Source organism: Miniopterus natalensis, chromosome 1 (genome assembly GCF_054644295.1).
Source record: "Miniopterus natalensis isolate mMinNat1 chromosome 1, mMinNat1.hap1, whole genome shotgun sequence".
Lineage (NCBI taxonomy): Eukaryota > Metazoa > Chordata > Mammalia > Chiroptera > Miniopteridae > Miniopterus > Miniopterus natalensis.
In genome coordinates this window covers 27,756,990-27,772,012 of record NC_142081.1, presented here as the reverse complement: position 1 = coordinate 27,772,012, position 15,023 = coordinate 27,756,990, and the positions used below count along the sequence as shown (strand labels likewise).

The 15,023-nt window shown below is 52.8% G+C and overlaps 1 protein-coding gene across 1 annotated transcript in view; it reads right to left on the bottom strand.

The window, feature by feature from the left end:
* SPTB (spectrin beta, erythrocytic) overlaps window positions 1-15,023 on the bottom strand; it is a 56,831-nt gene that overhangs the window by 20,439 nt on the left and 21,369 nt on the right. Inside the window, exons 12-22 of the mRNA XM_016223891.2 lie at window positions 14,409-14,559; window positions 12,879-13,749; window positions 11,667-11,804; window positions 9,111-9,867; window positions 8,456-8,658; window positions 8,263-8,353; window positions 6,934-7,080; window positions 5,476-5,739; window positions 4,902-5,108; window positions 4,359-4,448; window positions 440-718 (exon numbers count right to left, since the gene is read on the bottom strand). Of these exons, the coding sequence (XP_016079377.2) occupies window positions 440-718; window positions 4,359-4,448; window positions 4,902-5,108; window positions 5,476-5,739; window positions 6,934-7,080; window positions 8,263-8,353; window positions 8,456-8,658; window positions 9,111-9,867; window positions 11,667-11,804; window positions 12,879-13,749; window positions 14,409-14,559 (3,198 nt within the window). The remainder of the gene's footprint in view (window positions 1-439; window positions 719-4,358; window positions 4,449-4,901; window positions 5,109-5,475; window positions 5,740-6,933; window positions 7,081-8,262; window positions 8,354-8,455; window positions 8,659-9,110; window positions 9,868-11,666; window positions 11,805-12,878; window positions 13,750-14,408; window positions 14,560-15,023) is intronic.

Here is a 15,023-nt window from a genome sequence, read left to right as displayed (position 1 = left end):
CCTGCTACTCATTTTCTAGCAATGCCCACATCCCACCTTCCCCTTGACTCTTCCGATCTGATATCTACCCTCCAGGCCCAGCTCCAGCTTTCTGTTCCCTGAAAACGTCCTCTATCATTCCAGCGTTGGGAGACCCCCTCCTATCCCTTTTCACCCCCTCCCACAGCAGTTCATCAGCACAGAATCCACAGTAAAAACAAGGTGAAGAACCCTTGGGTTAGAGCAAATCTAAGGTGGCAGACAGGGCACCCGGCTGCAGTGTGTGCTCTGCAGGGGTGCACTCAAGAGGCGGGGTGTCCTGAGGAGGAGGGTTCCTCGTACAGCATCCCCCGCCCTCACTCGTCACACACCTAACTTACAAGGTTCCCCACTGACCGCCCAGCCCCAGCTCTTCCTCTCGGCCTGGGCACCCTGCCTGGCACCCCTGGCCTGAGCCGACCTTGGGGGTCTCGTCGGAAATGACGTAGAGCTCCTGCTCGCTGATCCAGGCCTCAGCCTCGCCCGCGTCCAGGTAGTACTGCTGGGCCTCGCTGGCATCCCGCAGGCGCTGCAGCCGCCCAGCTGCGGCCTCCCGCAGCGTGTCCCAGGAGCTCTGCAGGTGGCCCAGGCGCTCCTCGATGTCCTGGCAGTCGATCTCTGCCTCCTCCACCAGCCTCTGCCCTCTCTGCAGCACATCCTCCACCCGCGGCGCGTGGCCCAGGATCTCGTTCTGCAGCGTCTGCGGCCAGAGGGGAAGGGCGTGAGACGCGGGGCCTTCCCACCGCGCAGGCGAGGCCAAGCCTGCAGCAGGCTGCCGGGGCGACTCCCTGGCATCTCTCACCCCTCCCGCTCGGGGACGCTAGAGCAGAGCGGGCGGTGGCCATCACTGCCCATGCCCACGTGCCAGGCACAGTGCGAGGCACTTCACATCATTCTCCTTCCACCCTCCCAGTCTTCTGAGATAAGCCCGCAGACCCCGGCCCAGAGCAGGTCAGTAGCGTGCAGGCAGCAAGAGGCAGGGCTGGGGTTGGAACACGCTCTCCCTGAGCCCACAGCCTGTGCGCTTCGCCGCTCCCTCTTCTCCCTATGCTACAGCAGAGCTTGATTTCTTACTTGTACAGGGCAGAGGAAGGGAAAACCATTTTTATTTTACTTTATATTTTGGTTAACCCTCACCCGCGGATATTTTCTCCATTGATTTTAGAGAGCGTGGAAAGGAGAGGGAGAGAGAGAGAGACATCGACGTGAGAGAGACACATCGGTTGCCTCCTGCACGTGCCCCGACCAGGTCGGAGATCGAACCTGCAACCCAGGTACACGCCCTTAACCAGAAATCGAACTGGCTACCCTTCAGTGCGCCAGCTGATGCTCTAACCACGGAGCCACACAGGCCAGGGCAGGAAAACCATTTTTAAATGGCCTTTTGGTTTCTTATTCTAAGAGCTTTTGCTCCTATAAAGTGACAGTTGACAGTCACCCCTTGTACAGAGTTTAGGGTTTTGTTTGGTTTTTCCCCATTTCTATTTCTCAAATCTCTTGTGAGCTTTGTATTATTTTCTTGTCTAAATTTTTCATCACCAGAATGGCACTTTCCTCTCACTCTGGGGACTGGGTCACCTTTTTCTTCAGGGGCCACGACCCATGTGTCACTCACTTTCTAGTCCTAGAGGCCCGAGCCTGGGTGCTTCTTGCCTGTGGGCTCTCCGCCCCTTACACCACATCACCTCACTTTCTACAACTGCCCTGTGGCCTTTACAACCGTCTGGAGGGCAGGGGCAAAAGCAGGACACGTGGGCAGTACAGTGACTGTCAGCATTTCAAATATATAGAACTAGCAACATCCGCACGTAACCTAACTCTCCGAAATGCATTTTCACACTTGGAATCTCGAGGCTGACATTTTCCCGTGGCCTGTGCAATTGTATTCAAATCACCCATGGTGTCAACTCCAATTGCCTTTACTTTCCCTGAGATCCTATGACCTCCTTCTAGGCTCCTGTGCAGTGTACTTACTTGTGAGATCTTCTTCCCTGCTTTCATTCATTCAACACATATTTATTATTTCCCATGTAGCAGTCCCTGTTCTAGGAACAATGTGGAAATAAAACCCTGTTCTCATAAAGCTTACACTCTAGTAGAGGAAACAGACGGTGAGCAGGTAAATAAATGAAGAAATGTAGATAATTGGGGCTATGAGGAAAATACAATGAGATGAAGATGGTCTGCCGAGGTGTGGTGGTGGCTAATTCAGCTGGCGGAGTCAGCAGGGCCTTTCTGAGATGACATTTGAGTGAGACATGAATGATAAGTGGGAGGCCACCACACAAAGACCTGGGGATGAATGTTGCTGGCAAGAGGGAAGGGTACATGCAAAGTCCCTGGGGTGGAGGTGAGCCTGGGCTGTCTAAGGCCAGAGAGAGAACCAGAAAAGCTAAAATACTGTGAAAGAGGGAGAAAGTGATGAGATGAGAGTTAGAGGAAGGTAGGGGCCTGATCAGACAGAACAGTTGTTCTTAACCCTGGCTGCACATCAAAAAATATGGGAAAACAGACACAACCAGAACCCCAACCCTAAAGATCCTAATTAATTGCTCTCAGGTCAGACCTGGGCATTTTCAGGTTTAAAAGTTCCCCCAGATGATTCTAATGTGCAGCCAGAGTGAAAGCTGTTGACGTGGCACCTTGTGGGATTTGTTCAGTTGCAATGCATAGCCATGAGAGCAATGGTTCTCAAAGTGGGGTACTGGACCAGCAGTACCAGCGTAACCCCGGGTCTTGATAGAAATAGAAATTACCCGGCTCTACTTCTAGTTTGATTCAGTAGAACTGGGGTGGAGCCTGGTAGCCTAGGTGTGAACAAGCCCTCGGGAGAGTTTGAGAACCACTGCCATAGAGGGAATGATGGAATGGGATTTAAGCTTTAGCCAGGCTAGCCTAAAATAGTCTTCACCAGGGCAGTCACACTCTCCCAAGAGATTATCTTTCCCTTTAGTTTAGGAGAACCTCATATATACTTGCCCTTTTCCTAAAATAGCGACCTTCAGCCAGGGGAGATGACAATCTTTTGGCAATAACACTTACTAGACAGGGTCAAAAGTCCTTAGTGCTAGGACTAAAGTCGGCTCATTTTACAGTTGAGGAAACGAAGGCCCCAAGGATACTGTATTCTACCAGCCTCCTTCAAGTGGAGGTTGTGGTGTTAACCCCCATCCTACCACCTTCTAGCCCAGGCCCCTTTGTGTGGCCACAGGAGCCTTGGTGACTAGATCATGTCGACTAGGAGCAAAGGGTCTGAGGGAGCTTTTATTTATTTTTAACTTTTTAATTTTTTATTTATTTTTTAATCCTCACCTGAGGATATTTTTCCATTGTTTTTCAGAGAGAGAGAGAGAGGGAGAGAGAAACTTAGATGTGAGAGAGACACATGGATTGGTTGTCTTCCTGACGCGCCCTGACCGGGGCTGGGGATGGAGCCTGAGGGAGCTTTTAAGGAACCCCCTGACTATAATTCAGATCCTTGCACAGCTGCTGTGCTCTGTGAGCAGACGTCGGCTGCTGTTACTCTGGGGAAGGAAGTACTATCTGCCATGAGCTTCCTTCCCAAGGGGCTACAATACTGACTGGCACTCTGGGACAACTGCTCTCTCTGGGATAAGTCCCCAGGCTCTCCTTGCTTATGGTTGTGGCTGTGCCCACTTCTTGACTCAAAGAGCAGACCAGGCAGGAGGAATGACTCTCCGCCCAAGAGCAGGGTCTCCGGCCAGTGCCTGACAGAGGCACCATTACCAAGGTAGCTGGCCTTGGGAGATACACGATAACTTTGATACAATAGGAAGCATGGCATCTGCTCACTTTCAGGCCTAAGAAACAGCAGAACATTAAATGAATGTTTGCTCCAATGGCTCAGCGTCCAAGTTTGGTGGCTTCCTAATGGGGTTTGAGCTCCACAAGTCCTCATGTGTCCAGAGAAGTGGGGCCTACTTACCCTGAGGACACCCAACAGGCCAAGCTCAGCCCTGGAAGAGGTAGAGCAACCAGGAGCTATGGGCCTCTCTCAGGGAGGCCATGGAACACAGGAGCTGTAAAGCACATTAGGCCCCAGGCCAGGGCATCTGGGTCCTGCATTCACCTGTGCCCTGATGGATCTGAATGGCCCCAAATCCCAAAGTATCTAAACAACCCCCCACCCTGCCCCCTGTGGTCCACCCAGAATTCTCTCTGCCATCACCAAAGCTGCTCTTGTTAGGGGGTCTGGAGACCCCACAGCTATTAACAAGGACAATAATTTTCTGCAGCTGGCCTTCTTCAGGTCAGGGCTGGGCCTCCCACCCTGGGGCAGCATGGGGCAGGTGGGACTGACAAGGTAAGGCAGTACTCACCTGGTTCTTCTTCATGAACAGCTGCACAGCTTGCAGATTAATGCCGTAGTCGGCGGACTGAGCCAGAGGCAATCTCTCTTCCACCCAGAGCTGCGGAGACCAAAGGCAGGGGACCAGCTGATGACAATCACAGCCCCCCCTTTCCCGAGCACTCACCATGATCCAGACAGGGCGCCACTTGCCGTGTCTCCTGGTTCTTCCCAACACCCAGTATCAGGGTTTTACCCCCATTTTACAGATGGGGACATTTTGATAGTTTGAATTGAGGTTCCAAATAACTCACTCCTGGTCACACAGGGGGAAGGTAATGTAGCTGGATCAGGAACCCAAGTCTGTCTGGCCCCGAAGGCCATGCGTGAGTTACCATTCAAAAAGCACTGGCTTTACCTTTATATTTAACGTAATCATCACAGCAGTCCTGTGAGATAAGGGGGTGAGATGACCAGACATCTGCTGCCAAGAACTGCACTGGGCAGCAGCCAGCTATCCTGATGGCAGCTGCTGCCTTGGCTGCTGGGGGCTTGGGGGTTTTGGCCCACGCACCGTCTCATCCTCTAGGTCGCGGCTGATTTGCAGCTTGGCTCTGGATGATTCCAGCTGCTTCTTCCTCTTCCCCAGGGGCTCCAGGAGGTCCAGGAACCGCCTCTCAATGCTCAAGTCAGTGCCTCCCTCCTCCTCTCCCGGTGAGGGCATCTCCGCAAACAGCTCTGCCAACTCCTCCTTCCTCACATTCACTTGGTCTTCCACACGCTGGGACACAAGGGGACAGTGTTGGCACCAGCCCTGGCACCTGGGAAGTCCCTACCTCTTCTCCATCATTCATATCCCACCCATCCTTAAGGGCCCAGTTGGAGCTCAACCTCTCCCAGGAGGTCTCCCGGATGCCCCACTCATTCTTCCCTCCCTGGAGGCCTGTACTTTACAGGCCTGCTTTTATGAACCTGTTTTAGATCCTTATCTTACCCACTACAAAGGGGTAGGAGATGGGTTATGAATCAGGAGACCTTTTGCATGATAAAGGAAAGCCCAGCTAAGAGGAGCCGGCTTTCAGGTTTCAGATTTGCTCCCCAAGTTCCCTTCTATTCCAACACTTCCAGTCTACAACACGCTCACGTGCCTTCAGCTTAGCCAACATCCGGTTGACACTGGTCAGGTCCTTGCCCGGGTCATCTGACCGCAGCTGGTCCTCCATGGCGCTGATCCACTTGTTGAGGTCAGCATGGGTCTGCGAGCGCAGGTCAGAGCTCCTGGCAGCTGAGAGCTGCTGGGTCTTCTCCTTTGAGGTGGCCTGAAGCTCATCCCAGAGTCGGTGCAAGGCTTCTAGCCTCTGGGACACCAGGTCTGCAAACTGGGGCTTCTCCTCCATCAGCTGCTTTCCTTCCTGTGCAGGAAGGAGGAGAGCTCACCGTCCAGTCTTGGAGCAGCCCTGCTCCAGATTGCAAAAGGCTAACCGAGGGGAGGCCAGAGAAGCAAGGAATCTGCCTAGAACTTGGTGAGGCCCAAATGAAAGACTATGCACCCCAAGTTATCTGCGGTAGAAGGTGGGACAGGGGAGCCATGTTTGGGGCAAATGATTCAGGAGACTGCAGTACAGGGAGCTGCAGGCAAGGGTAGGCTGGTGCTAAAATTGTTTCTTAATTAAAGAAAAAAAAGATTCAGGATCCATCCAGGTACAAGTAGCCTGGAAACCTCCCTGTGAGTTCTACCCTCTTGATTGTCTCCCCTGAGGCTGTGCACTGACTAGCCTTTGCTGGGATCTTTTAGTTATTGACTTTGTCTTATCAGGTTTTCACCTGCATAAATATATCTGTTTAGAGTGGGTACAGTATGATACGACTTGGGCCTAATCATGACAGTCAATATTTATTAAGTGTTTAATCATCAGCGAGGACTGTTCTAAGTGCTTTAATGCTCACAACTCCCTCAGGCAGGGAGCTGTTATTATCCCCATGTTACAGAGGAAGAAACTGAGGTGCAGGGAGGCTGACTCAGACAGTCTGGCGTGGAGCCTGCACCCTCAACTACTGTGGACACAGCCTCGTGTGGCCCCTAGGCCTGCTCCTCCCTGGTCACCACCACAGGGAAGAGCAAAGGTACCTGACTCCAAGATCTAACTCCAGCCATATTTTCACTTGGGCTCCTGGGTAAACTCATTACAGAGGGGCCCCTTGCTTTCCCATCTACAAGGGGTGTGAACGACCACTCCCCAGTGGTTCTGCCCATCCAAAAGGTGAGGGTCAAAGGACCATTCTGCTCGTATCGCATAGTCCCCTGTGCTGGGCCCTGGTGAGGATAACAGAAGGCAAAGAGAGATAATCACTGTTCTGGCGATGAATGCTGAAGCTCTGACACAGATGTCTTCAGTGGCCTGGACTGTCCCAGACTCAGGTGACCCAGAAGAGGAACCCATTCTGACCAGGCTTAACAAGACTGTATATATCTGAAGGTTTAACTACTACTTAGAGAAGTTTTTTTCAATTCCAGGTTCTATGCTGTCCAGCAAGCTTCAGGATGGTGTCTATGCCTGGGCAAAGTCCCATTCAGGTAAGCACATCTGAGCATGCGCTTTACTTACAGCATCGATGCTCTCCAGCTGCCCCTGGTGGGAGGCCAGCTCTGCCATGAACGCCTGGTGCTTCAGCCATTTGTTGTTAAGGTTTCGCGCTTCATCATAGGAGACATCCTGAGATGTCAGCAGCTTGTCATTGATCCAGAGGGTGAGCTGTGGGCAGAAAAGGGGGGTCCAATCATCCCCGAGTGCACCTCTTTGGCCAGGGGTTCAGGGCTGCAGAGCAAGACCATGCAGAGGAAGTGTGTGCACAGCAGAGCACCTCCCTCCATCTCTGGATCCCTGACCCCCAGCACAGGCAACTTCACCCACACTGACTTGGGCTAAAACATGGACACTGGTGGGTCTCCCACACCAATGTGTGCAGGGTGACACCAGGGATACTTATGCTTCTCTCCTTATTTCCAGGACCTAGGACAGGGCCTGGCCTGTTATAGGAACTCAACAAGCGTTTCTGGATGGATAAATGCACCCTTTAGCAGTAGGGTGAGAAATCATTAATAAACACAGAAAATGTTATCGGAGGAAGAAGCCATGGGGAGGAGCAGCCAATGTTTCCAAGATGTCCTGGCACCATTGCCAGCCCAAGGGCAGAGGGAGATAAAAACAAAGTCACTGGGCTGAGAGGAAAGGGGGTGAGGATGAGAGTGAGGGGGTCAGGGAAAGCCCCATTCTACACGGAAATAGGATTAATGGAGGACCCGGGAGGACAGGTTAAAGACCTTCCTTATAGAGCTTGTGCCAGGCTGAGCCAGGACTTTCGGGTCAGTTCTCTAACCAGGAGGCTTGTTGAAAACGTGACTCTCCCTTTCACGCCTTAAGGCTCTGATTCATCTGGGCCTGGGTGGGGCCCAGGAGTCTGCTTTTAACGAGGGCCAGGACTGGTTAAGTAATTGCAGGGCCCAGTGCAAAATGGAAATGTTCAAAATTATTAAGAATTTCAAGATGGCAACAGCAGGGCATTAGACCAGTGTGGAGCCCTCTAAGCACGGGCCTGTGTGAATTCACAGGTCCCATGTCCCCGAAGCCAGCTCTGGCCAGAACCCTAGGTGACTCTAGCACAGATGGTCCTCTGAGAAACCCTGTCCTAGACTTGACAAATTAAAAAACATCTTTACAGCCCTGGCCACCAGGTGGCTCGGTTGGTTGGAGCATCGTCCTGAAAGGTTGCGGGTTCGATACTAGAGGATTACCTATGCTGTCAAGTACCCAGAGTTCTCCCCATGGGATCCCAGGCTCCGGGTTAGGGAGGATCCCTGTGGATGCCCCACCTCTGGGCTCTTTGCTCCTAGAAAGGGATCTCCTGCAAAGTGGCCTGCCTCCCTGGGGCCTCACCTCCTGGCAGTCCTGAAGGAAGTTCTGGAGCGCCAGGTTGTCTCTCAGGAGAACCGAGGCCTCCTGGGCCTTCTCATTGTTCTTCTTGTGCCTGGAAGGAAAGCCAGAAGCCGTGGTCACAGAAGCAGGGGTCCCCACGCCACACTGCCAGCGCCGCCTGATTCCAGCCCTTCACCCTGGGGTCCGAGAGTACCTGTCCTCAATCAGGTGCACCTTCTCCTTGATCTTGTCTGAGTAGAGGTTCCCCTCGGCTACCAGCTTGTTTCCAGAGTCCACGGGACTCAAGACTTTATCCTGGTTGTTCTCCATGGACACCAAGAAATCCTCAAACTTCCGGATCCCAGCCTCTGCAGCTTCCAGGGAGTCTGGGGTCTCCAAGTGAGCCAGAGTGTATTCCTGTTAAAGCAAGTTTCCAGATGAGGCATGAAGACAACCTGAGGAGGCAGTGAGGGAACCTGCCAGGCCAGAGTGCCATGTGTAGCCATACAGGTTATAGTGTGAATGATGCCCCTGAAGTTGTTCAAGGAAGAGGCTCCCTAGGCCTTGCCCCACCCCCATTCTCACCCAGGGGTACCCAATGAACAGTGTGCCTAAAGCCACATGGAAGGGTAACCACCCAGGGGGAATTCACTTCCCTAGCCTCTGACTCAAGAATAGGCATAGTTTGGGATACGGGTCTGAAAAAGGCACATAAGAAACAAAGAGGATTATTTCCCTAATTAGTGGCTAAAGAGAGTCCAAGAAAAGCATAATTTAGTCCCTGAGCACCTGTAGCACATTCGGAGACTCACCAGTGCTACAGCCCTGAAAGACCCTCCCCACCCCCAGCCCAGAACACCTCTCCCTACCTGGTTGCTGAGGATAGCTTCAGCCTGCTTGGCATCTTTCTGGAACTCCTGGAAGCCAAGGCACTGGGCGAGGAAGTGGCCACGGTTCTCCCACATCCGGCACAGGGCGTCCCAGCCAGTCCCCAGGCCTTCCAGCCGCTGGCCCAGGAGCAGGTACTCTGGGTCCGTCTGGCCATGAAGCACTTTCTCCCCAGATGCTTGGATGCGCTTGTAGCTGTCTTGGTGCCTGTCGATCTCATCCTTCATGGCTGCATGCTGCTGTAGGAGCTGCTCAGCCTCTGGGAGGGACTCAGGTGCGTCCTCAGAGGCCACAGTCTTTTGGGCCATGGACAGCCAGGCCTGAAAGTCGTCCAGGTTCTGCAGGAAGGCCTGCAGCTGGCTGGCTTCCCCCAGTGAAGCCTCCTGGCCTTGCAGGGCTCGCTGTAGGCCCTGCCACAGCTCCTCCACATACGCCTGCCGCTGGCCAAGGTCCTCATTCTGTTCAGGGTGTGACGCTATCAGCCGCTGCGACTCACGCTCCAGAGCCCCCACGCGGGCCTGGATGGCAGCCACGTCGCGCTCCAGCCCCGACAACTTCCGCTGGATGGCGATGATGCCCGTCAGGTCCCGGCCCAGGTCTTTGGTGGACTCCACTACCTTCGTCTTGTCCAGGATCCACTTGCTGGTCTCCTCACAGTCCACGCAGAAGTTGTGCACCCGGAGGGCAGAGCCCACTTCATCCCGCCAGTTTGACACCATGGTCTGGAATGCCTGCCACCTGCCGAGAGGGACACAGCGACACCCTCTTCCATAACTCCAACCACAGGGCACCCCTTCCCAGATTTCCCACTGGAGTCTCTCCCCAGAGACCTTGAACACTGAAAAAAATCATCTACTCAACAAGTTGCAGTAAGTTTCATTTATCCAGTTTTACCCAAGACAACACAACCTCCATCAGCAGGAGACAGCAGTGACGTTATTCCAACCGTAAGTAAAGGGATGTGGCACTTATCTGGGCTCTGTATGGAGTTGGATTTCAGGCTAACACACAATTCCCCCAGATCTGTTGAAATACTAAAAATGACTAGAAAGCCCACATTATCAACTTTAAGAATCCAGCTGCCCTAGTGGAACCATGAAGATGCCTGACTATGTTCAAAGTGTGTAGGGCCTGGAATAAATGAAGCAAAGCATTTGCTCTAATTCAAGTGGGTGGAGGCAAGTAAATCTATAATCCATCAAGCGGTGATAGCACAATGAAAAAATAAAGCAAGGTAACAGGATAGAGGCAGAGGAAATGGGTGGGTGGGAGGCATGTGATATTTTCAGTGGGATGCTCAGTGAGGACTGCTCCAATAAGCTGGCATGCAAGCTGAGATCTGAAAAACAAGGGAGTCAACCAAGTGGATACCTGAGAAAAGACTGTTCCAAACAGAGGAAACCTCACACTATATATAATGTGCTAGGTATGCAAAGCACTATAAGCAAGACATAAATATATTGCTCTTCATTTGCTTATAATGTAGTAGGAAAGTTCTTCAATGTAAAAGTAACTGTAGCACAAGGTAGAGCGTGAAGCTCTAAACCAATACAAGTTTCATCTGGAACACGGGGAAGGAGGACCCCGGGTGGGCCTAAAGGAGGGGCAGGATTTGGAGAATGTGGTCTGAGGAGAACGCACTCTGGTAGAGGTAACAGCAGAAGCATGGAGGTAGGACTGCAGGTGAAGGTAAAGAATGACAGTTGTTTTTAAAAAATATTTGAAGAGCTAGCCCATGGAAGAAGAATCAGAATACATTTTGATCTTGCTGAAGGGCAGAGCCAGAACCAATGTTACAAATTTCAAGGAGGCAGACTCAATAGGAAATCAAACTTTCTAACCAAAAGATGTTGCCCCAAATGGGATGGGCTGCAGGGTGAAGGGGTGAGCCCTCCATGCCTGGAAGTGTTTGTGCAGGACACAGGCTGTCTGGGATTTGGAGGGAATGGGTGTGTGTGTGCAGGGTCCAGGGTGACAAACAGGATAGGAGTCTGACAAGCAGGACATGCTCTGTCCTTGGAGATTCTAGAGGACTCATGGGCAATTATGCCCTGCACTGAAAGCACATCCCCCCAAAGGCTCCTCAGGGCCTGTTTTCTGTTCTGACCACGAAGCGTGCTCAAGGCTTCCTGCTAATTCTTGTCTTCATTCAAGCCAGCTGCAAGGTCGATGATGCATTTTGGTACAGGCAGAAGTTTTCTTTTATGAGCAGTACTTAAGAGCTCTCAGAAAGCATTTTCCCTGCCTAAGAAATGTCTGGGGAAATGTGGCATGAGTACCATATGGCCTGATTCTAGCTACAGCACACTCAGAACGTCCCCCCATCACATAGGATCACCACCCTGACCCCAGCCACAGTATTTGCAGCCGTGTGAACACATCTCTCTCCCTCCTGATCACTAGGACACCAGTTGAGAAAGTCAGGTGTACTTAGGGTCCAAACCTGGCAGTGCGGAGCAGGCATCCTGACCTTCAGGCTACACCCCCAAGCAGTGTGCCAGGTGCAGGACGATGCCCCAGCCCCACCCACACCTCACCTGGTGTTCAGGTGGTCCTGGTACTGCTTCACTTCCCCACTGCGTGGGTGGCCACTCTCTACCAGGCTGTTGGCAGCATGGTTCACGCCATCAATCTGAGTCATCAATGTCTTCATCTCCTGGTCCAGGATGTCAAACCTGATACAGATGGAGAAAATGAGGATTGGTAAGGCAGCAGCAGGCACTGCGCTGCCAGTGGCCACCCGGTCTCCGAACATGTAGCTCTTGCTTTCTCCTTCCGCCTCCTAAATACATTTGACCAGGTAAAGGGAGGGGGGAGAAAGATATGCTGACACACCCTATTTGCTGGGTCCAATTTCATGGTTTAGCATTTCCTGGACCAGGCTAGGAGAGAGCTGGTTCCTTACTACATGGGCCACCAGCTCAACAGAGGCGTAGGGGAGGAACGCTGATGGGAGGTTCATCATCACAGAGACCACCTGCCTCTACTGCCCCAGCTGCTGCTCTTGGACCCCAATTCCACTGCCTTGAAACCCTGACCTGAAGGCTACTCCGTAGCCAGATGCTCTGTCCCCGGGTAGGAGAAGGGACAGCTGCTACGGGGAAGGGAGCTGTGTGGTTATGAAGCTGACTCTTCTGGGATAAAAGCCCAGGTCCCTCCAGCATCAGCACGACACTTCAGTGTGTCCAGAGAGTGACTCTCCTCTTCCTCAACTCCCTGGATTCTGTGCTTAGGATGCTAGAATGCATGTGGGCAGGCCTCTCCAGCTGGAGAGCTGATGAAATTGGAATACTGGAAGTGAGAGTGGCCTTGCAGATCAGTGGTTTACCAACCTGTCTCTGCAGCTTCTTTGGTCTCTGTGGTTTCAGGACTGCCACAGAGAGCTAGAGCTTCTGGGTCCCAGCCTCTCACTTCCCCCTTAATCAGATCAGCTCTACTTTCCTCTTCGTTATATGTCAGAGGTTCAGTATACAATTCATTTGAACAAAGGCTGCTATAGCTGAAAAGTAATTGAATAACTGGACCAGAATGAGCCCTTTGTTTATTTTGAGGAAGGCTGCAGGGGTGAAGTACCCAAAGCCACAGAGACCAATTAGAGCCTGTGACTCCCAATGCCTGGCCTCTGCAATAAAGGGCACCCCCTGGCCTCTCAGATAGACCCTGGCTGATCTAGAGGCTGTTGCTACACCCAGCAGAGGGGGGGTGCATGCCCTGGTGCGGGGAGGCAAGAAGAAAGGGCCAGCTCTGACCTGTGCTGCACAACCTCCAGGTCCTCCAGTATGTCTGGGATTTCCATCTGGGCCAGCCACTTCTCTTTCTCGCCCATCCACAGCTCACAGGCATCTGTCTCCCCAAACACCGTGTACAGGTCCAGGGCATCCTGCAGCTTCTGCCGACGCAGGTCTGCCTGAGCCACAACTTGCTGGTAGAGATCCCGAAGGACCTGCAGCCGGTTGGTCACATCTGGGGAATCCCGAAACTCTTGGGGGAAGCCCTGGGCCTGCTGTTCCAGATGCTCCATCACCGCACGGCTCTCCTCCAGCTCCTCCAGGAAGTCCTTGTGCTTCTTCCCCATGGCCCGTGTGGCCCCTTCGTCCTGCCCCACGTCTTCGCCCGAGAGCAGTTTGTGAGCATCCTGCAGCCAGGCCTTTAGGTCGTCCGCATCGCCCTGGAACTGGAAGAAGTTCTCGGCATCCTGGAGGTTCTTCTTGCGGAAGGCGGCCAGCTCCTTCAGCTGTTCCCACTGGGCGGACACGTCCTTAATGCGGGCCTCGATCTGCGGGTGCCCAAACTGCTTGCGCGCGACCATGCCCTCCGCCTCCTGGAAGATCTGGTCCAGGTGGGCGTCCAGCCCACGGAGCTCGTCCTCGAAGGCCTTGTGCTTGCGCTGCAAGATGAGCACACCGGTCAGGTCCTTGCCATAGTCCAGGGAGGAGTAGATCTGCTCCTTCTCCTTGATCCAGCCCTCAGCTTCATCCATCTCCCAGAAGAACTTCCAGAGCCGCTTGGACTGCTCCAGCTGGGCCTTCCGCCCGGCTGCCATGTTGCTCAGCTCCTCAAAGCACTGCTCCAGGTGGCTGACACGGTCCTGGATGACCTGGGGATCACATGGCTGGTACCCTGGGAGGAATGGGAGGAGGAGAGGTGAGAGGTACAGGGGCTTCATTTATGGGTGAGCTTCAGGTCAGTCGCCGGGCTAGAACCATATGATCTAGAAGCTGCCATTTCACTGGAACTATGGGGTTGGATGCAGGGGGTCTCAGTTGCTCAGAGGGCAGGGCAGGTTCTTACTTATTAGTTCCTAGAAAACTTTCAAGGTAGATTAAAAGTTGGGTCAACTCTCAAAAGAAATGTACTACGTAAAAATTTTTAAAAAGCCTAGACACAAATTTCAAGATGACTCTTCCAGGATGCAACAGGGTCTATTTAAGACCCGAAGGTATGAACCTAAATTGTCTCTGCTGGAAGCTAAACTAGCAGAGAGGATGAAAGACGGATGATGCGGGCCTCGATCTGTAGGTGCCCAAACTGCTTGTGTGCGACCATGCCCTCCACCTCCTGATGTTACTTATAAACACCTTCTGATCACAGGTTACAAAAGCAGTTGCCAGGTCTCTGGAGAGTTTTGCTACCACTCAAGCTTCTTTCTTGCACCATTAGTTAATGAAAGAAGCAGAATTCTAAAGCCAGGAGATTTATCCAAGCTGGGGTGCTGGAGTCCTAAGCCAGCCAGGGCCCTGGCTTCTGAGGCCTCAACAGGGAGACATCTGAGTTCTCACCTTTCCCCTCAGTGAACTGCAGGGTGGCTGTAGTGATGGCCTTCACTTTGTCTCCTTGGATGGCGATGTCAGCCTCCATCATCTTGTGCTTCTGTAGCAAGTCCTCAACCTCCAACAGGTGCTTCCCGAACTCAGCAGATAAGAGGTGAGCCTGGCAAAGGGGACAGATGGGGTGGAGGGAATGAGGAGAGGTGAAGAGACCTATATGCTAGAAGAGACCCCTCCAAAGGGGGTGTCCATGGTATCTGGGCTGGGGGAGTCAGTGAAGCCAGAAAACAGCTGCTGCTCAGCATGGAAGGGGCCACAGAGCAGGAGTCCCTACTGGGGGTGCCCATCAGAATCATTCTCAGACCGCCTTCCATAAGCTTGAGCCCCTCACTCGATCTCCTGCATCTGCCCCGGGTTTGGGGCCTGAGAGTGTGTATTTTTAGGAAGTTCCATGGTCACTCTGATGTGTATGCTGAGCTGAGAGCACTGTGGCAAAGGGAGAGGAGACTCAGATTTCCTGGTGGCCCCTAGGCTGGCAGGTCTGGATTCTCCAGGCTCCTGATTAACGTTTATCTCTCTAGGCCCTGCAGGTTGGTGCCTGTGCTACTATGAACCCAAGATTGCTTT